Source organism: Mesoplodon mirus (assembly GCF_964341445.2).
Source record: "Mesoplodon mirus genome assembly, chromosome: 4".
Lineage (NCBI taxonomy): Eukaryota > Metazoa > Chordata > Mammalia > Artiodactyla > Ziphiidae > Mesoplodon > Mesoplodon mirus.
In genome coordinates, this window is record NC_138979.1 from 20,805,213 (window position 1) to 20,826,484 (window position 21,272).

Genomic DNA, 21,272 nt, shown 5'->3' on the forward strand with positions numbered 1-21,272 from the left:
AGAAGAATCAAATACCAGAATCACCTCGACATTCCCCTGCCATCCACAGGACACAGGGCAGGGAGCAGTGTGCTACTTACTCCATCATGCTTCTGTTCTTCTGACACCTTCCTCTCTTAGATTAAAAGGACTACACACAAGATAGGATAGAGGGATCTCATGGAGCCTCAGATCTGGTGTTCTCCCTGGGGGGCTTGAGGGGACAGAAATGGGCCTCGGGTGACGTTTGGGGTGGGGCTGGAGTGTCAAGGAAAGCCTGGGGGCCATGAACGTGGAAAGCCAGCTTCCTGAAAAGGAAATTGATTTCAAGCAGTTCTAGCAGATACCAACTAAGCTCAAAAGGTGGTGGCCAGCAGAGGTCCTGCTGACGTTGCTTGAAGTTTCTTATGAAGGAGTCTGTTCTAATTTTTTCTGAGGTGTGTGTTTACCACGGCCAAGGTAGACCAGCTGACTGATTACCAGGCAGAATCTTAAAAACCATCAAAGGAAGATTTCAACTTTTGAGAGTTATTCCTATCAATGATCTAATGTCATTCTGTATTAAATAGTCATTATACTGAAGATAACATTTGTCAGTTCAGCTGCTGGTACTTGATTCCATCTAAACACTTTGGACAATCGAAACAGAGGTTTGAAGAAGGTTAGCTGAATAAAATGCTTCCCCTTAAAAGAACAGGGCTTTCTTCGAAAAGGCCAAATGGACTGGCAAACCTCAACGAGGGAGGGAAGGTCTTTGCAAATAGTCTAGCAGTGAAGTTAGTGCGCGTCCAGACTACCGCGTGCTTTAACTGAACCGCTCTCCCAGGTCCTCCCTGATGGAGACTATCGAGTAAACCTGTGAAAATGACCTAGAAGGACCCACCCACAAAGATGAGCATGAACATCTGGCGTGGCCAGCATGAAGATGATGCTGAAAAAAAGAGTCGGAGGCGCAGTGCCACAAGCCAACTACAGTTATCTGCACACCCCTCGGCCAGGCTTTATACCAAATAAAGAAAGGGCAAAAGTGAGGAATGTATTAATATATTCTCATAGATTTGTATCTATTTGCTGGGATAAATTTTCTTTGGTATAGATGGGATATATCCTTCTAAGCTACAAGCTGATAATGAGGACTCAGGTCTAAAAATGTCTAAAATTAGGGTAGATGAATATGAATATATACAATTAGTGGCACTTGTACTCATGCCTATGTTAATAATATGGTCACAAGTGTCTGTGACGTTGTATGTGCTTGTATATGTACCTAACTACATGTATCTTTATATATTCCAATAATACAGATTAAAACAGTAATTTCACAAGGCATACCAAGGGTGACAAGCCACCGCAACACTATGCCCAAAGCATTGCATCTTTTCTCTCCTTTACATAAAATATTTCCATAAACACTACTCACCAGGCATTTGTGGCTGGTGATATGCAGATAATCATAACTTCAAACACTATATGGTAAGCCATTTGGAAGAATTAGCTCATTTAAAAAAAGGAAAAATAAGGATGTCACCTGACATACATTTAAGCACAAAATCAGATACAGATTCCTGGGTGGATATAACTGCAAAAAATATTTTCTTCATCTTCGTTCAGCTATTAGTATATGAAACCTGCCTGGAGAACCCTCAACTGATCCAGAAGGGAAAGCTCTGCTAGTGAATTGCCCACATTGCTTCCTTCTCATCTTGCTGATTTCCACTTTTAAGCTTTACAGCGCTGTCTTTTTTTAGTCCCTCCTTCTATGAGTGTATAAGGAAACCAAAGGTATGAAGCTCAAACAGTCTGGTTCAGCTACTTGTCTACCATCCGGAGCTTTATCTTGTGGGGAGCTGAGAGGCCCTCTGGCAGGGAAGGCAGTCAAATTCTCCCAGGATAAGTTTGGGAATTAACTGGATTCCATCTACCTACTTTTCTCCATGGCTCCTTTGTCCATGGAAGAGAGGTGGCTTTACTCAGAAAACCAGAAAACTCTCCTTATGGTAGCAAGTAATGGCTCCTGGGTGGAGTGGGGGAGGAAACGGTGATGATATGGAAGCTGTGGCCAACTATTTGTCAAGCTGCCTCTGTCCAGGTAACCGTTTGTTGACTACCTTCTCATCCAGTAGGACAGGTAGCATCATCATGTCTGTTAAGGAAGAACGGTCTGAAAGAGGACACTCTATATTAGAAGGTTTTCTCTCGGTATTTGAGAAAGCAAATATCTTAGCTCCAAGCCGGTGCCGGGATTGTTAAACAGCTCTGACAGTAATTTACCCAATCAGAAGGAATGTATTTTTCTTTGTGCGTGACTTTTGGTTTGATTAAACATTTTTCTGGTTCATACTGTCTAGTAGGGGTTACTTGAAACTAGAAACAGTCTTAATTTCCCATGACCTATATGTACTTACATTAACCCAATGGCAAAGAATTTAAAAAACAAAACAACTGAAGGCTGTTTTTCTTGCCAGGAGCAGAACTGGAGTGACACAGGTCCCACACAGGGACTACTCACGGTCTCTCTGCCATTCCACACAGTTCCTCTCCAGTCGCTCATGATAACGAGGGGAAAATCCCCACAAAGGACAACAGAACAGGATGGAGAGAGGCGGGACCACACAGACAACACACAGCAGTCATGAGCACGTGCTGAGGAGGACAGCCATTCCCACTGGCCTGTTACTGTGCAGACCAAGGACAGGCAGGCGATCAAATCAAATTCCTTGTTTTAGGGGAACTAGGTCCTGGGGCAAGAGAAGCAGCATGAAGGGATGTGTGCAAACACACGTCTGCAACCGAGGGGAAGGACAAGTGAGTTGGAGCGTCTGCAGAACAAGGTCAGAAACAGGAGGCAAGGCCATGAGGGCTGCTGGCAGGAGGGCAGCTGGAGGCAGCTTCACTGGAGTAAAACATTCTGCTGTCACGCGGCCACCACTTCAGTCAACACGTGCTTGCTAATCAACAGCTATCTGGTCGGGAAGGAAAGAAATCTTTTTCTTGTCTGCTCTTTTTGGCCTCTGGTCAGATAAAACTCAGTCCAAGGTTATGGCTGCTTTCCCCAAAGCATCGGAATAAAAGGATTTAATAAAACCTGAACACATTTCCTACCTCTAAATGTATGACTTATCCTCTCATCTGGATTATAAAAGTTAGTCTTCATTTGGATGAGTTCTAGGTGCTTCTTTACCAAACAAATTGCAAGGTATTCTTTTGGGATTTGAAAATATAGAATTATTGGGTTTTTTTTTTTTTTTTTTTTTTTTTTGCTTTTAAAAAAGCTGTACTGCTTGATCACCCTTTAAAAACTGTACCCTTAGTCAATCATGGTTTAAAATAAGGCAACTTGCCAAGGACCCTTTTCTTAATGCCTAAAATGGGCAGAGGCTGGGTTGCCCGGTAGGTAATTAGGTCCCTGAGTCAGGCTGTCATGGTCCTTCTGGATGTGGCTATTCTCAGGCATGGGGTAGGGGTGCAGGCCCAAGCTGAGCGAAAGGCAACTGAGGTGTCCCTTCTGTGGACTGAGGACCTTCCCCAATTGGAGGGGCCAAGGCTAAGCTCGAGCCTCAGATGTGACTCATCCTCTGGCCGGGCACTATTCTCCCCATAGATCTAGAATGCCGGAAATGGGTAGGCTGTGTAGACAGAACTCAGAGTGCTTTGGTGAGTCTGTATATTTCAGAGCTAAGTAATTCTGTAAGCAATTTGCCTCACTCTGCTTCAACCTGCATTAGTGGAATGGGGCCTTCAGGAGATGCACTGCTGTAGGGTGACCCCTGACTCCGGGGTCTTGACAAAGACTCCAGACGGTACCTGCGGGGGTGGCTCCTCGCAGGAGCCACTTGCTTTCCAAGGCCTCATTTCTCCTCCTGTATAATCGCCATGAACCTCTGGGTTTTAGAGCTGGAGGGAACCCTTAAGATCATCTGATCCAGAACTTTCAATTTTCAGATGGGACCCTGAAGTCCAGTTGGGGGCAGTGATTGGCCTCAGATTCCTGCAGGTGACTGGGAGCTGGCCCCATGCGTCCTGATTTCTAGCCCACTGATTTTTCTTTTATAACACACTTCCTCCTCTCAGATGAAGGGAACCAAACTAGAACCAAACCAAAGCCCTCGAAACCTGCAGATACCTGTCAACGACAGAGACCTATGGCTAAGTACACAGTCTACACGTTACAAAAGACTTGGGGTGGTGAGGGTGGGGTATTTCTGGAGACAAAACAGGCAGGCAGCGTACGCCTGTCAAAACACGTGCTTGCGCTCCTCCACCCCAAGCTTTAGCCCTCCCCGTGACGTAACATTTTAGGTCGTCTCTGGCTGACCACTGTCTGGGGGGAATCTGGGGGGAGGCTGTCCACCAGAGCAGCAGATGCTCACTGCGATGGTACCTGCTAGTGCGTTAATGTTGTTCAGTCCGACAGTGGCCCCTGCCAGTCCTTGCAGAGTCCCGAGAGAGGTCAGCGAGTTCATGGCCGCACCAGCAGTGGAGTTGGGGGTTGAAGCAGCCACTGCAAAACAAGACAGACAGGGAACCGGGGAGAGAAAGCACAGGATGAGTGAAAGCCAGCTGGCCCGGGAAGTAGTCTGTCTCCACCACAGCAGACGGAGCCGGGGAGCCGTCAACCATGGGCAGTCTGGGAGGTGGGCTTAGGTTTTGGTGTGAAAGACATGGGGTTGTCCTTGTGGCAACTGTGACACTGAGATCTGCTGAAAAAAAAGCATCACAGCTCTGTTGTGCCAGCCAGCGAACATGTGCATTGCTGGTTAGTAGGGGACAGTCCACGATAGGAAGCCCGTCCGCCTGGGTGGTGGGTCCTTCACCAGCCGCACCTTGGAAGCCTCTGAACCAATGACCCGCACAAAAAAGGGGGAGGGAAGGGGGAGTAAAATGGCGTTTCTTGGCTTTCATGTTGCTTATGCTTCAGACTTGGCATTTTCTCAATGAAGCTTAAAAAAAAAAAAATTCCTGGGTTTGACAGACGACTTCAGGACCCAGGTAGTGGTGCTTATAGAAGCGGACAGTGATACGAGATAAAACCATTTTGGTCCGAACTCTCCTTCCCCTCCCCCCTTCCCCCTTTAAATAACCACTTTATTGGGATATAATTCAGGTCATAAAATTGACTCCTTGAAAGTATACAATCTACTGATTTCAGTTTAGTCACAGAGTTGTACAACCAGCACCAGTACGTTTATAACATTTTTATGACCCTCTAAAGAAACCCATACTCATTAGCACTCATTCTACAGTCTCCCCTCTCCCTTGACACTGCCAACCACTGACCTACTTTCCGTCTCTGTGGATCGGCTTAGTCTGGATATCTCATATAAATGGAATCATAAAATATGTGATCTTTTGCACCTGGCTTCTTTCACTTAGCAAAATGTTTTCAAGGTTATCCACGTTGTAGCACGTGTCAGTACTTTATCCCTTTTTATTGCTGAATCATATTCCATTCTGTGGAAACACTCCACTTTGTTTATTCATTCATCAGTTGTGGACATTTTTTTTTTTTTTCCTTTTTTTTTTTTTTTTTTTGCGGTACGCGGGCCTCTCACCGTTGTGGCCCCTCCCGTTGCGGAGCACAGGCTCCGGATGCGCAGGCCCAGCGGCCATGGCTCACGGGCCCAGCCGCTCCGCGGCATATGGGATCCTCCCAGACCGGGGCACGAACCCGTATCCCCTGCATCGGCAGGCGGACTCTCAACCACTGCGCCACCAGGGAGGCCCAGTGGACATTTTGATTGTTTCCACTTTGGGGCTATTATGGATAATGCTGCTGTGAACATCTGTACACAAGTTTCTGGGCAGACATATGTCTTCAGTTCTCTTGAGGACATACTTAGGAGTGGGACTGCTGGGTCATATGATAAATCTATGTTTACCATTTTGAGGAAATACTAAAATGTTCTCCAAAGTTGCTGTCCTCCCTAATCCCTTTTACACTTACAATGTAAATAACATTTCAGGTATCTTACATTTGTATAGCTTGATAGTCTGCTGACTTTTTTCACATATATTATCTCACTTTATCCCAGTGATAGACATAAAAGCTAAGCGAAACTCTGACTACTGATAAAAGTGGCGCTTGGTCCACTTCTAGCTGTGGAATCATTGTGAGCATGTGAACTTCCTTCCTTCTAGGATGGCCGAGAACTTCAGTCCATCCTGCTGGAATGTTCCTGCCCAGATGGAGCTCATTCCTGCTGTGCCTTCAGAAACCACACAGTATTGCTTGCAATGCACCTTGCTTGGGATTCCTTCTGGGTGAGGCTAGATCAAATGTCTGAAAAATGAATTCCCCACCTTGTCACATTTCTGCCCATGTATGGCATTAGCTTCTGACTCATAATGTGTATGTATTTTCTTTCTCGGTTTAAAATAAAATTATACATAATCAAGTCAATGTTTCTATAGTCCTTTTGTGTTATGAAACTTCTCAAGTACACACAAAAGAAGAGACGATAGTGACAAATTCCTTCAAACTCATATCCAGATTCTAGAATATTTGAGAACCACCCTACTTCCATCTTATCCCTACATACTTCAGTATGCAACTCTAAAAATTGAGGACATTTTCTTTTAAAACCCCAAACCACTTTTCTCTTTCCTCTTGAATCAGTTTTATTAAGGTTATAGCTTTCTAGGAATCTGTATATTTCACTGAAGTTTTCGAATTTATATTGGTATAAAATTACTCATAATTTCTTCTTAATAAATTTAAAAAATCAGGAGCATTTACATTTAAGTCCCATTTCTTTGTCTGCTTGATCTGTCGGTTACTGAGGGAAGCACGTGAAAATCCTCCACTATGGTGATGCCAATTACTCCATGCAAATATGTAAATTTGGGGGAATACCTCTTGAAGCTACTTTACAACTTCCACAGATGTTTGTAGATCATTGTATCTTCTGTTGAAATAAACTTTTTGTGGTGATCTCTCCATTTCTAGTTTTACCTTGACGTCTGTTTTATATGATGTTAAAAAAAAGCAGCACCAGCCCTTTTGTTATTTTCATGGTATATCTTCTGCCACGTTTTTATTTTTGTTTGTTTATATTTTAGCTCTATCTCTTATAATCAATATATAAACAGGTTTTCAAAAACAGAATACAGCCTAATAATTTGATAGTCTTCCAGCAGAACTATTTAAATTTTGTGGTATACGTCCTGCCTATATTACATTTTTTCTCTTCTTTCTTGCCTACCTTTAGGATTACTTGTTGGTTTTTTCCACATTCCATTTTCCCCCTCTACCACTGGAGGTAATATTTAATATTTGGAGGTAATATTTTTTTTGGAGGTAATATTTAATATTTCTATTTTTTTATGTATTACCATAAAAATGTTAAGTCACACATAACTTACAAGAATCAAAGTTAACATTATCTTTATTCTTTGCCAGAACATTTTCTAGAATGTTTCTCCATTCGTGTATATGCTTAGGACAATTTCTAGAGACTTTAAGTGGTTGATTTTTTAAATGATTTTCACCAGTTATGGGTCTTTCACTGGGAAAAAGTTCACAGATATCCTCATACTGCCATTCTAGAAGTTCTTCCCTGGTGTCACCTAAAACTGTGTGAAAACTCTTCAGGCCTTTATTACTGGCTTAGAATCAGAACATGCCTTAGGGATAGTTTTTACCCCTTACTCACAGGCACAACAGTCTGTTAAGAGCTATCACATGTAGACTGACGTCAAACAGAAGTGTATTTCTCTATGGGAAAGCGGGGTGGGGGGACTTCAATTTCTGGCAGTTAGGTGGTCTAGGTTACTAGAGAGACTCTCCCACTGAAAAAAACTAAAATGCTTAATAAGATATTTTTTTTTTTTTTTTTTTTTTTTTTTTCCGTACGCGGGCCTCTCACTGTTGTGGCCTCTCCCGTTGCGGAGCACAGGCTCCGGATGCGCAGGCTCAGCGGCCATGGCTCACGGGCCCAGCCGCTCCGCGGCATATGGGATCCTCCCAGACCGGGGCACGAACCCGTATCCCCTGCATCGGCAGGCGGACTCTCAACCACTGCGCCACCAGGGAGGCCCAAGATATTTTAAAAAATATTTTTAAATTGCATCAATAACTGACCATTTAGTAAGAAATACTCAGAAATCAATGATGTAAGTGAAAGATGGCACCCAGAGAAGTAAGTAGAGCATTGAAGGTAGCTTTCCCCTTAAGGGCATTTGGTGAACCAGATAAATTTGAGCTTCAGTTCTCAAAGCTTCCCAGTATGCAAGAAATACAAGAAAGCCTAGGGCCCACCTGAGGTAAAGCATCTAAGAAGAGACTTCCCCACCAATAAGTCTGGAACACTAAAAGGCTAAACAGTCAGTGAACAAGATATACTCTCACTTCAGAAACTGTAAGGAAAACTGCCTGTCTCAAAACTTAGTGTGGAGTATGGCAAGGGGAATTTCCCTCTGATAATATATAACCAACTAGCCCTCACATCAGTATGCAAACCAACTTTATCTGACTGGTCAAAACTGCTCAAGCCAGCAATTTAAAGTGGTCCCTAGCTTGTACTGTCTTCCAGCACCCTGCAGAATCAACTATAAGTCAACCATGAAAAGGCCCATTTTCAGCAAAGAATTCTCAGAAATAAGGTTCCAAGATAGTTAAGCTCACAAGAGAAAAAAATCACAAGTACCAACAGTAAGAAGCAGCAGAGACAGAGTTAGACAGACACCATATTTAGATCCACCAAAACTTCAGATATTGGAATTATTAGCAAACAATAGAATGGAGGTACATTTAACATGTTTGCACAATTTTAAAAGGGTGGGGGCCTTCCCTGGTGGCGCAGTGGTTGAGAGTCCGCCTGCCGACGCAGGGGACACGGGTTCGTGCCCCGGTCCGGGAAGATCCCACATGCCACGGAGCGGCTGGGCCCGTGAGCCATGGCCGCTGAGCCTGTGCGTCCGGAGCCTGTTCTCCGCAACCAGAGAGGCCACAACAGTGAGAGGCCCGCGTACCGCAAAAAAAAAAAAAAAAAAAAAAAAAAGAGTGGAAAATGAAAAAAAAAAGATTATAAGAAATGACCAAGTATATTGATAAAATTATTAAATAGAAGTCTTAGAAGTGAAAAAACAATCAAAATATAAAATTCAATGGATACACAGGTTTAACAGGATAATAGATACAGTTACAGAATCTGGTGAGCTGCAAGACAGACCTGAGGAGATTATACATAACTAAGAAAGAAAAGATAACAGATTAAGGGACATGGACTAGTCTAACATATGTCTAGCTGAAGTTCCTGAAGGAAAAGGGAGAACAGGGAAAAGGCAATATGTAAAGAGTTAATGACTGAGAATTTTCCAGAAATGATACAAGATCCTCTCCCACACCCACGTTCAAAGGTCCCAGTGAATTTCAATCAGGAAAAATGAAAATAAATACATAATTAGATGCACCACAGCAAAAAATGCAGAACACCAAAGAAAAGAAGATTTAAAAAACAACCAGAGGGCTTCCCTGGTGGCGCAGTGGTTGAGAGTCCGCCTGCCGATGCAGGGGACACGGGTTCGTGCCCCAGTCCGGGAAGATCCCACGTGCTGCAGAACGGCTGGGACTGTGAGCCATGGCCGCTGGGCCTGTGCGTCCGGAGCCTGTGCTCCGCAATGGGAGAGGCCACAGCAGTGAGAGGCTCGCGTACCACAAAAAAAAAAAAAAAAAAAACCCAACCAGAGAGGAAAAAAAAACCTCAAAAGACCACAATTAGACATCTCAGTACCTGACATCTAAACAGTAATAATGTAAGCAAGTTAGTAAAAGGTGCTGAGATAAATTAACCACCAAGCTAGAATATCCAGCAAAAATGGATTTCATAAACTAGGACAAAATAAAGAAGTACTTTTCACACAAAAGCTAAGAGACTTTTTCACCATTAGACCCTCACTAACTGAAGTTCTACTGAATATACTTCAAACTAAAGGAGAAATAATCCCAGATGAAAGGAGGAATAATAAGGATGTGGTAAATATAGGGGCATACCTAAATAAATGCTATATAAAATAGCAATGGACTGAAATTCAAAGCAAACCAAACCAAGTTAGAGCTAAAATACACGAGAACATGAATATACCACCCATGGGTTGCGGGGGTGGGGGGGAGCTTTTTTGAGTTAAAGTATCGTAAGATCCTTGAAAGAAAAAGAAATTTCTTGCTTGCTTTTTTATTTTTTGGCTGTGTCAGGTCTTAGTTGCGGCACACGGGATCTTGTGCTGTGGCGTGGGCTTCCCTCTTGCTGTGGTGCACGGGCTCCGTAGTTGCCACGTATGGGCTTAGCTGCCCCGCGCCTGTGGGAACTTAGTTCCCCGACCAGGGCTCGAACCTGCATCCCCTGCATAGGAAGGTGGGTTCTTAACCACTGGACCACCAGGTTAGTCCCAAGAAATTTCTTTCTCAAGAAAACTGACTAGGGCTTCCCTGGTGGCGCAGTGGTTGAGAGTCCGCCTGCCGATGCAGGGGACACGGGTTCGTGCCCTGGTCCAGGAAGATCCCACGTGCTGCAGAGTGGCTGGGCCCGTGAGCCATGGCCGCTGAGCCTGTGCGTCCGGAGGCTGTGCTCCGCAATGGGAGAGGCCACAACAGTGAGCGGCCCGCGTACCGCAAAAAAAAAAAAAAAAAAAAAAAAAAAGAAAACTGACTAAATCTCAGTAGGAAGAGCAGGAGTTTGTGACACTTGAGCCACAACCAGCAGGTTGTGCTATCCCCTCTCCTCCTCTCCCCCAAGCTCAGCGTAATGGAAGCTCTACCCCAGGAGGTTGTGGTCAAGAAGATGGGGGCTCTTTTTAGCTCCCAAACTATAGCGATGGTTTCTCCTAGGGAGGGGTAGGCCACTGGCCTTTCTAACCATCCTTCTTCCCTGGCCCTGTTTTGCAGAAACTCTACTGCAGGTCAAGAAGTGTCGAGTCGTTTCCTCAAACCAGCCTGTACTCAGAGGGTGGAAGCTCAACCCCAGGCACAGCACACGGAGAATACTGGGCCCAATTACCCTCATCCCATCTTGCTTCTGGGGGGAGGTTCTATGCCCAGAGAAGCAAGCTGAGAAGAGCAGGTGCTACTGCCCTGCTGCATCACCCCTCTTGTAGGCCAGGGGTTGCTTGAAGCAAAGCAGGTTGCTGTCCCTGCCCTCAGCTCCAGGGCAGTGGCAAAGAGGGTCTGCCCACAGAGAGAGAGAGAGAGAGAGAGGTCACAAGAACAGAGAGCTCCATAACCTAACCTAAGAGGAATGAATTTATTTGGAACACAGTGCGAGGAAGTTCAAGCCTAAGGCACCATGGAAAACAATAGATATTTTGGTGGTGGGCCATTAAGAGGAACAAAATGGTAGACCGCCCAGAAGTTTAACAGAGAAAACCAGAGAAACAGAGAGATAAGAAGAGTATTCCTGGGGTCACAGCAAGCTTCAAGGAATGGCCTTGAAGACTTTCCGTATGGAGGGGCCTGACTTTAACAGAATCCGACTGTGGTGGCCATTTATGCCCAGGGTGAAAAATAACAGATTAAACAACTAGAAGTTAATGGAGGCTGGGTGGGATAGCAATAGAAACAGACCAGCCAGAAACTGAACAGGCAATCCGGCAGAAAGGCATTCAAAGAGAGCCATTTGGAAGAATTATGCCATTTAAAAAAGGAAATATAAGAATGTCACTCACAGCTTGAGGCTGTGTTCTCTAAGGAGTGCCATCAGAAGCACATTGTAGAGGAATAAACTTCACGTGCTAAGTCACTAAGCAAATGAGCAAACAAGAAGCAGCTGGGTTTGGTGGGGGAGAGCAGGGAGGATCAGTGTCCAGAATAAAATGTCTAGTTGTTCACAAATTATGAGATGTGCAAAGAAATGAGAAAGTGTGATCCACACAGGAAAGAAAGCAGGCAACAGAAACAGTCTGAGACGGCCCAGACACTGTTCTTAGCAGACAAAGACATCAAAGCAGCCACTATAAATATGTTCAAAGAATGAAAGGAAACCAGATCTGTCTACACTGTCTATAGGAGACACGTTTTAGATTCAAAGCCACAAACAGGTTGAAAGTAAAAGGGTGGAAAAGTATATACCAGGCAAACAGCAACCGTAGAGCTGGACTGGTTAGACTAGAATGAGAGAGCACAGACTTGACAATCACTTTAGAGAGAAAGAAAACTGGGTCAACTGCTTGCATTGCAAAGGACCTTAATACACTTTCATGAAAATCTGTGTCTTTGGTAGCTCATGAAAGAATTCCAGGGCCAGTGTGCAGTGACTGGCAGAAAACCCTTATTTTATTCAGGGCTCTGTTTTTCTTTACCTCCCTCAGACTCTTCATTCAGATCTAAGAAAAGGGAAAGGAATGTAAAGGACCAGGGTGAGGAGATGACATATTCCTCCAACAGCACAGGAAATGAACGTGAAGCAACCTGTGGAGGCATGGAGGAGAGTAAACTGAGTACCTGGGTCAGCATGCTCTCTGGCACTCATCTGAGAAACACGTACAAGCTACTGTTGTCATCAGAAAGGCCCCCAGACCCGGGTGCCATTCGCAGCAACGATGGAGAAGGGTGGGTACCCGCGCCCTCAGGTCGCTAATCTGGAGAAGGTCGCTTATCAGTAGGGACGCCACCATTTTCCTAGAAGCCTCACGTGACCTGTCACCATGCTGACGTGGGGTATTCCTCGTAGCTGCTGGAGACCCGACACCTACGACAGGGCCTTATCACCTCAGTCTCTGTAATGTGAACTTTTCAGGCTCGTTTACTGCACAGACCTCATGAGTCTCTAATCCTCTGACCACCCCTTGGCGGGGGTCGCCCTGTATCTGAACAGTGGTGGCAGGAGAGGGATCACAAAGGTTAGCATGGGCATCCTGAGGAAGAACAGATAAAGTGTATTAGCTTGGCCCGGCAGGTGCTGAGAAATGAGGCTACGGCTGTAAACAACACACTGTCACAATTTCATTGTTCTCTTTTAAGAGCAGAAAACTGGAGGCAAAGTGGGGCTATAGTTAAGACTGAGTGCCTTGCAGCACTATTTACAATAGCCAGGACATGAAAGCAACTAAACGTCCATCGACAGATGAACAGATAAAGAAGAGGTGGTATATAGATAGAACGGAATATTACTCAGCCATAAAAAGAACAAAATGATGCCATTTGCAGCAACATGGGTGGACCTAGATATTATCCTACTAAGTGAAGTAAGTTACACAGAGAAAGACAAATATCATATGATATCTCTTACATGTGGAATCTAAAAAAATGAGACAAATGAACTTATTTACAAAACAGAAACACACTCACAGACATAGAAAACAAACTTATGGTTACCAAGGGGGATAGTGGGGCAGGGGAGATAAATTAGGAGTTTGGGATTAACATATACACACTACTATACATAAAATAGATAGTCGATAAGGACCTACTACATAGCACAGGCAACTCTACTCGATATTCTGTAGTAACCTATATGAGAAAAGAATCTGAAAAAGAATGGATATATGTATAACTGAATTACTTTGCTGTACACCTGAAACTAACACAACACTGTAGATCAACTACACTCCAATAAAGAAAAAAAAAAAGACACAACATGCAAGTGAGAGGTCTCTTTATGTCTTGCTTTTCTATTTATTTAAAACCCAGGCAGAGTGGCTAGAGTGCACTGTAGTTTTCTGACCTCTTGTTGTGCTGTTCTTGGATGGTCCCAGTAGAGTGATGGGGAGAGGGTGAAAATAGGAGGGAGAGGAATCAAACATGAGATTAATTGAACTAAGTACCTTGCCTTAAAATGAGAAGACTCCACGTGCTCCGGTGCTTTGGACAATACAATGAAAATTCAGCCCAGTTTGAGTCTAAATTGGAAAAGCTATCTCGACTGTGTATCTAGCTGCCTTTAAGAACCTTCTGAGTTCTAGCAAACAATCTGTTTAAAGCAAAAGGAAAACTCAAATTTGTCATACAGCCAATCTCAATCAAATACCTCAAAACCAAATATTCAAGAGACACACGATAGAGAAAAGCCCCTAGACACAAAAGACAGAGACACATTAAATGCCACCAACACGCATATCTTCCTATTTCTGTGCTGGCAGACTGGCAGGACGCTGCCTTGGGTAACTGCATTCTGCCCACCTAAAATTCCCTTCCGTCTCCACTGAGAACTGTATCCTCGCCTTCTCAGTTAAACTGTTTACAAGACACCAAAGGAACACTGGTAAATGAACGTTGGCTCAGCTTTGCCCACAGCACCTCCTTCAGTCGAAGGCTGCCCCACGCAAAGGAGAGGCCGCACAACAAAGCCGAGAGGAAGGCGGGTGGGAAGCAGAGCCACCTCAGCTCCCGGGCAGCGAGGACAGGCCCTGTCACACGCCATGTTCCACGCCTGCTGTACCACCAGCTCAAGACCACCAAGCAGCCCAAAGAGGTTCTGAGCAGCTAGCCAGCCAGGAAGTGAAATGGCCAAGCAACACACCAGAGCCATGTGTCTATGACCTCACATGGAAATGCAGTTCTGTGCCTTTGGATGAAAAAACTGCAGGAGGAGGGGCTTCCCTGGTGGTGCAGTGGTTAAGAATCCGCCTGCCAGTGCAGGGGACACGGGTTCGAGCCCTGGTCCAGGAAGATCCCACATGCCGTGGAGCAACTAAGCCCGCGAGCCACAACTACTGAAGCCCATGCGCCTAGAGCCCGTGCTCTGCAGCAGGAGAAGCCACTGCACTGAGAAGCCCACGCACCACAATGAAGAGTAGCCCCTGCTCGCCGCAACTAGAGAAAGCCCGCACACAGCAACAAAGACCCAACGCAGTCATAAAAAACAAAACAAAACAAAAAACTGGGAGGGGGAGAGTGGGGTGCTGGAGAGGGAGGGGGAGACTGGCGGTGAGGAAGTACATCTCTGCCTGTTACGGAATCACTTTGTTCATGTGACCAGGTCAGTTCATTGATGGAAAGACTCCAAGCTCAGGGATCCCCAAACACCCATCCTAATCTAAGTGATGAGATGGGTGCTTTCTTCTCAGAGCCAGGGGGTGCCTTGATGAATGATGTGTCTAGAAGAGCTTCTTGACTCAGGTCAAAACTGCAGATCACAGATGGAGGGCCCAGGTCATCTGGTCCCTTGCTATGCTGGGAGAGAGAGTGGGCAGAGGGAGAGAGGGGGAGAGGGGGAGGGGAGGAGGGAGGGGGAGGAGGGAGGAGGGAGGGGGAGAAGGGGGAGGGGGTAGAAAGAGGGGGAGAGGGAGGGAAGGGGGAGGGGAGAGGAGAGGGGGAGGGGGGAGGGGGAGGAGGGAGGGGGAGAAGGGGGAGGGGGTAGAAAGAGGGGAGAGGGAGGGAAGGGGGAGGGGAGGGGGAGAGGGGGAGAGGGAGGGAAGGGGGAGGGGAGGGGGAGAGGGGGAGAGAGGGTGAGAGAGGGAGGGAGAGAGGGGGAGGGGGAGGGGGAGGAGGGAGGGGAGAAGGGGGAGGGGGAAAGGGAGGGGGTAGAAAGAGGGGGAGAGGGAGGGAAGGGGGAGGGGAGGGGGAGAGGGAGGGAAGGGGGAGGGGAGGGGGAGAGGGGGAGAGGGGGAGGGAGAGAAGGCAGGAAGGAAAAGTAAGGAAGGAAGGAAGGGAAGGAGGAACCAGTGCTAGAAGAGCCCCCAGAAGAACGTCTGTTCAGCACAGAGCTGAGAACTGGACTCACTCATATCCTCAGCCCAAGGATTTGTTTCTCTTACATCAGTAAGTCCTTCACACATACTCTCTCATTTCCAGTTGGTCCTCCCAGGAAACGCACGCACTGGCTGGGGAAGAGGAGGAGGAAGCGGAGGGGTGTGCGTGGTGCACACGGTGCGGAGGTACAGGACGGGACGCTCTGCAGCTGTGTGGCCAATCGGGGGGCCAAACAGCAAGACACACACAGCTGTGCGAGAAGGGCTGTTTGGAAAACTTTCTTAAACCAGTATAACAAGCAAGCCTAATCTTACCTGAATTTTAAAAAGATGTTCCATTTGTTTTCTTTTTATGTTTATTTGTGCCAGAGATAAAAGCTTATTCTCTTTTTCTCAGCTTTCCAGAGAGAAAGGACCTTTGCTTCACTTCCCAGGAAAGCGTCCCCTGGTCTCTGCTTCTCCCAGCCCCCAGCGGCCTTGATTTCCCTTCTGGGGACAAGGGTGACTCATCTGACTGCACAGACTCGGGAGGTCCTGATGTCCTCCGGGCCAGAGTCGGGGACCCTGAATTGAAATACGAGACCAACAGGTGCCTGAGAAAGGCCTTCCCACTCTCTGTTCTCTTTTTGTTCTAACTTCTGCATGACTGGGTAGGTAAACTAAGTTTGTTTTGGTCTCCAGGGCAATGTTCAGAGAGGGAGGTAAGAATCACTACTCTTGTTCTTTAAGGTAGGCAGAATTTACTGTCCCCTAAAGAGGTCCATGTCCTAATTTCAGGAACCTGGGAACACGTCAGGTTACATGACCCAGAGGAATTAAAAGTTGTGATTCGGCTGACCTTGAGATGGGGAGATGTTCCTGGATTATCTGCGTGGGGCCCATGTAAACACAAGGGTTCTTATCGGGGGCTGGAAAGAGAACCAGAGAGACGGCAGCACAAAGACACAGCAGCTCTGAGGATGGAAGAAGGGGCCGGGAGCCAAGGGGAGTCGGTGGCCTCTAGGAGGATTTTTTCTCACAAGGAGGGATTACATTCTTTTCACATCAATTTGCAACACCTGAAGATTCAACATCTTCTCCCCCCGGGAAGGCGGCTGCACAGCTCATGACCAGTTCTCCAGCCTTTATCATCAGGCTGGTCCTCAGGAGACTCCATCCGGGGGTACAGCTTTGAGAGGGTCCGGAAGAGGGTGAGCTGGCCTAAAGGCCAAGCTGACAGACAAACAGGTGACAGAAAGGTAAAACGTAGCCTAGACAGGAGAAGGCTAAGGGAAGAAACAGTCTGAGGTCTTGACACAGAGAGAGAGTCGTTGTAGCTCCAGAGACCCAAGCGGGGGCGAGTCGGTGGCGGCCGACAGGGGCAGAGTCGGGGCGGGGAAGAACTGGCTTGCACAGCGGGCCCAGCTTCCCCGTTTGTGCGAACAGGAAAGCAGAGGCTGCCGCATGGGCAGACCCCGCGGCTAGGCTTGGTGGCCTCCGAGTCCAATAAACCAAGGTCCGAAAAGCTCTTACTTTTCCCCCTAGGACTGAACACACACTGGCAGCATCTCCCGGCGGGGCAAACAAGGACTCGACCCTCAGTGAAGGGGACCAGCCCCTCTGCCCACAGCATCACTGAAGGGCCTGAGACCCCAGGTCTGTTTGGAGGCTGCAGACCCAAGGGATCCACACAAACACAAGCCCCATCGAGCCGAAGACATCACAGGCTTCTACCTTCTCTTCTGAGCAGGAGAGGCATGCAACTCAGATCCCAAACAGCTGGATCGTGGGGGAAACGATCACCAAGGGAAAGGCCAGCCTTGCGTGGTGCATACTCCCTCTGACCTGCGGCCCAGGGCTGCTGGGCTGCTCCATGGGCCACTGCGTCAGAACCATCCTGTCTCTGGAGGAAGGGACCACGATGTCCTTAGACGGCGCAGGAACCACACACGCTGGATGGGAAGAAGGTATAGCCAAGGGTCTCCTGCATCGCAGTCACCTGGACGTTCCCTGAGACCCGCCGGTTGTGAGGCTCAGGACTGTGAATTCACACGCCCTCTTGGTGCGTCTCCTGCTCGTTAAAGATTGGGACCCACCAATCTCAGGGGTGTCTGCGAGTAGCATCACCAGATTCCCTCCAGGCTGGGTAGAGAATTTAGTTTGGGGTGTGAGAAGGTGAGAGGCCAAGAGGAGGTGAGGTTGGGTTTGTGATAAGACAGGGGAACAGATGCTGGGAAGTAGGAATGAGGGGTAAAAAACTATGGAAGAGTATCGGTGCACTGGCAGGTCCTGTGTCGGATATGTCTGCCCCTGAAAGGACCACGCTTTCTAGGAACCCAGTGCCTCAATTTCCTCCTATTAACCCCCTCCCCACTTTTCCTGGACTGCAAGATTTTAAAAAAGCTACAACAAGACAACATTAATAGAGGACGCCAAGAGTCCGCCTTTAGTGCGTCCACAAAACACTTTCCACAAACCAATGAGACGGTGTAAGCACAGTGGCTTTGTAGTTTAGGAAATAAATAAAATAATTGCAAACAGAGAAAACTGCCTGCATCGACCAGACACACTCAGGACGGCGGAGCCTGTGGTCACCGCTCTGCGTCACACGAGCTTGGATGCTCTGAAGGGGGATTCGCCAAACAACAGTGTCTCCTCTTCTAAGGGGTCTAATTATCCCACAATAACCACACCTCTTATTTTAAATTTATTCCCTAAAAGGTTTTTTTTGGGGGGTGTGGAGAGGGGTGAGGAGAGGAGGGATGACAGGGCAGGAGGTGGCTGTCTGGGTTAGAAAATGGCGTTGAAAGCTTCCAAGGTGTTCTGATCTCACTACCCGACGATCTGTAATGGGCACGTCCGTGACCCCATAAACACCTGCATCACTTTCTTCCTTCACTAACCTACTTCCAACTCACCAGGAGACCAGTCAACAACTTGGTGTGTGTGACGCTGGGCCAGACAAGTCATTACTGGTTCTCTAGATGGGCCAGAGGAACACTCTGAGTCTGAAGGACCAGAGGAAGAAAGACCCTTGCTGGGACGCTGAGTCCTTTTTGAGCATTATTCTATGACAGTAAATGTTTCTGGAGGTGAGAAAGTGGTATGGAAACGGATGTGGGCAGCATCAATCTCTTCACATCTACTGCAGTCCCACTGTTTTCTTCACTTTAATTGTCACTTAACAAGTGCTCGTTGGAGCCGTCACTGGGTGATGTTTCTAAGAAAGAATCTACTTCATTAGTTGTCAACAACCTAGGTACCGCCTCATGTTGCCTGTTTTCAGTACCCTCCCCAGTCCCATGAAGAGGGACACAAGAATGAAGGTGTAATTTGGGGCCATGAGCTTGAAACAGTCGGTTTATATTGACATCAACTCAGCCTGTATGGATCAAACAGGAATGGAGCAAAGGAAAGGGAAAATTGGACCTGTTTCCCCTAATGATATTTTGCTTATGAATTACCAAAATAAAAGTACATGCCTCCCCATAGCTGGGCCCTGATATTTGCTTTTTTTAAAAATAGATGATCATGGACAAAAATTGAAAAATCGTGGTGATTTCCTTATAAGGATGAAGGAACTCAGAAATACAATTCCAGGTCCCCAGGAGCTCCTGCTTTTGAATATTTCCTGGGGTGGCAGAAGTGGTGGCCCCTCAGCTGCAGCTAACAACCTGTGGTCCCTTGGGCACATCATTTAACCTTGCAGGCTTCTGTTGCCTCATCTGGATCATGAGTGAGGCACCTGGATAGATGATCTTGAAGACTCCTTGTGATTATGAAATGGGATGATTTGACCAAGCTCTGGACTCTGGAGAGAAAAAGTGAGGAACACGGATTTCTGTGGAAAGCAAGTGCATGTCACTGGGAGGTTAATGAAGACCTGCTGGATCCTGGTCTGTCCCGGAAAGGGGGCAGATCTTCCTTTCGATAACAGGACCCCAAGGTTGGCAAGAGGTCACCTGGCAGAGTTCAAGGTCCGAGATGCTAATGAGCTGCACTTCAGCTACTTGGGTGGTTTCCTTTGCAAATGACCGACCACAGAGGAGCACACACTCAGTATGTTGCCTGAAATAAAAGCAAACCACTCTCCGAGGGCTTCACTCTCAGTGGTGACAGCTACAAGGAAACGGGTCCGACCATGGCTATCGTGCTTTACTTAATCCAATAGAGCATTTTGTCTTTGATAAGCAGGTGTGTTGGTTCTATAACATCAAGTCAAATTTGAAGTTCACTGCCATCTTCTTCAGCTAAGCCCCAAAGCAGAAAGAAGTAAGGAAAGGGTCTACTCCCTGCATTTATATTCTAATATTTTTAGGAAGGGTGGGGAGATACTTGTTTTCTGAAGGCAAAGGTTCAGAGAAAAAATATCACTGGATCTTATTCCAGTTTTAACCTAGTTTCTTATTGTCCAGAGGAGCAGAATTTAGTGTCACTCCCAAATAATCATCTTTCCCAGATGATACTTTAATGTCTTAAAAAAAAAAAGCAATAGGGCTTCCCTGGTGGCGCAGTGGTTAAGAATCTGCCTGCCAATGCAGGGGACACGGGTTCAAGCCCTGGTCCGGGAAGATCCCACATGCCACAGAGCAACTAAGCCCGTGTGGCACAACCACTGAGCCTGTGCTCTAGGGCCCGCGAGCCACAACTACTGGAGCCCACATGCCTAGAGCCCGTGCTCCGCAACAAGAGAAGCCACCGCAATGAGAAGCCTGCGCACTGCAACAAAGAGTAGCCCCCACGTGCTGCAACTAGAGAAAAGCCCGCATACGGCAACGAAGACCCAACACAGCCAAAAATAAAATAAACAAATTTATAAAAAAAAAGCAATAGCATGCATTATATATACATATTCCCTCAATAGTTCAATAAAGGTAAAAGTGGACAATTCCATTTCACGATGGAGAAAACTAAACAAAGAAAGATGAAATGACTTGCTCTAGATCAGTCCTTCAGCTCTTGGTCAAGATGTCCACACACTCTAGAAAGAAAACGAAACTGTTAATTCCTCTATCACATTCTTTAGATTAACTGGTTTTTAAACCTCTGCCCAGGGCATGAACTTTTTTCGGTTTCTAGCCCTAGACACTTAAATTCAAATTCTTGATTTATGCATGATGTAAATACCTTTCTGTCTCAAATCCTGTAGCCTCCCCAATCCTGACCTCCTCCTGTTCATGTCTCAGCAGCAAAGGCATTCCCTCTTTTAAGGCTACACCATCCACTTACTGAACATTTTTACGGCTTTGTGCCCTGTCCCGTACATTAGTGTATAACCTAATCCTGGGACAGCTGGGAAGGCAGGCATGGGGGCTGCTGCCCTGGGGCTGCGGACACGCAGGACAGATCCTCACACACGCTGCTCCAGGTGCCAGATAAGAGGCTGAGAAGAGGGTTTGATTCCATCCATCCAACCTCCGTCCCCTTCAGTCCATCAGTTTTCACCTCTCGCTGGCCTCTGCCTTTCCTGCCCTGTTCTGCCTCCTCCTGAATCTAGAAGTATGTTTACGTTTCTCCATCTTAAAATTTTTCCTCCTATTGACCCTGCTAGACTTTGTAAAAGAAACCACTTTCATGAAAGTGTCATTTATTAATACATAATTCCCGCCTCCAGGCTCACATCCGCCCTCCTCTCACGGCCTCCGGAACCATGACATCCCCGCCACCACTGCAGTGATTGGCCACTTGGGGGT

The 21,272-nt window shown here is 46.6% G+C and overlaps 1 protein-coding gene across 4 annotated transcripts in view; it reads right to left on the reverse strand.

Annotated features, from left to right (window-relative positions):
- Positions 1-21,272, reverse strand: part of CELF2 (CUGBP Elav-like family member 2) — a 529,929-nt gene that overhangs the window by 14,981 nt on the left and 493,676 nt on the right. For all 4 annotated transcript variants that reach the window (XM_082618267.1, XM_082618268.1, XM_082618269.1 and 1 more), the window contains one exon: positions 4,361-4,480. In XM_082618267.1, the coding sequence (XP_082474393.1) occupies positions 4,361-4,480 (120 nt within the window). The remainder of the gene's footprint in view (positions 1-4,360; positions 4,481-21,272) is intronic.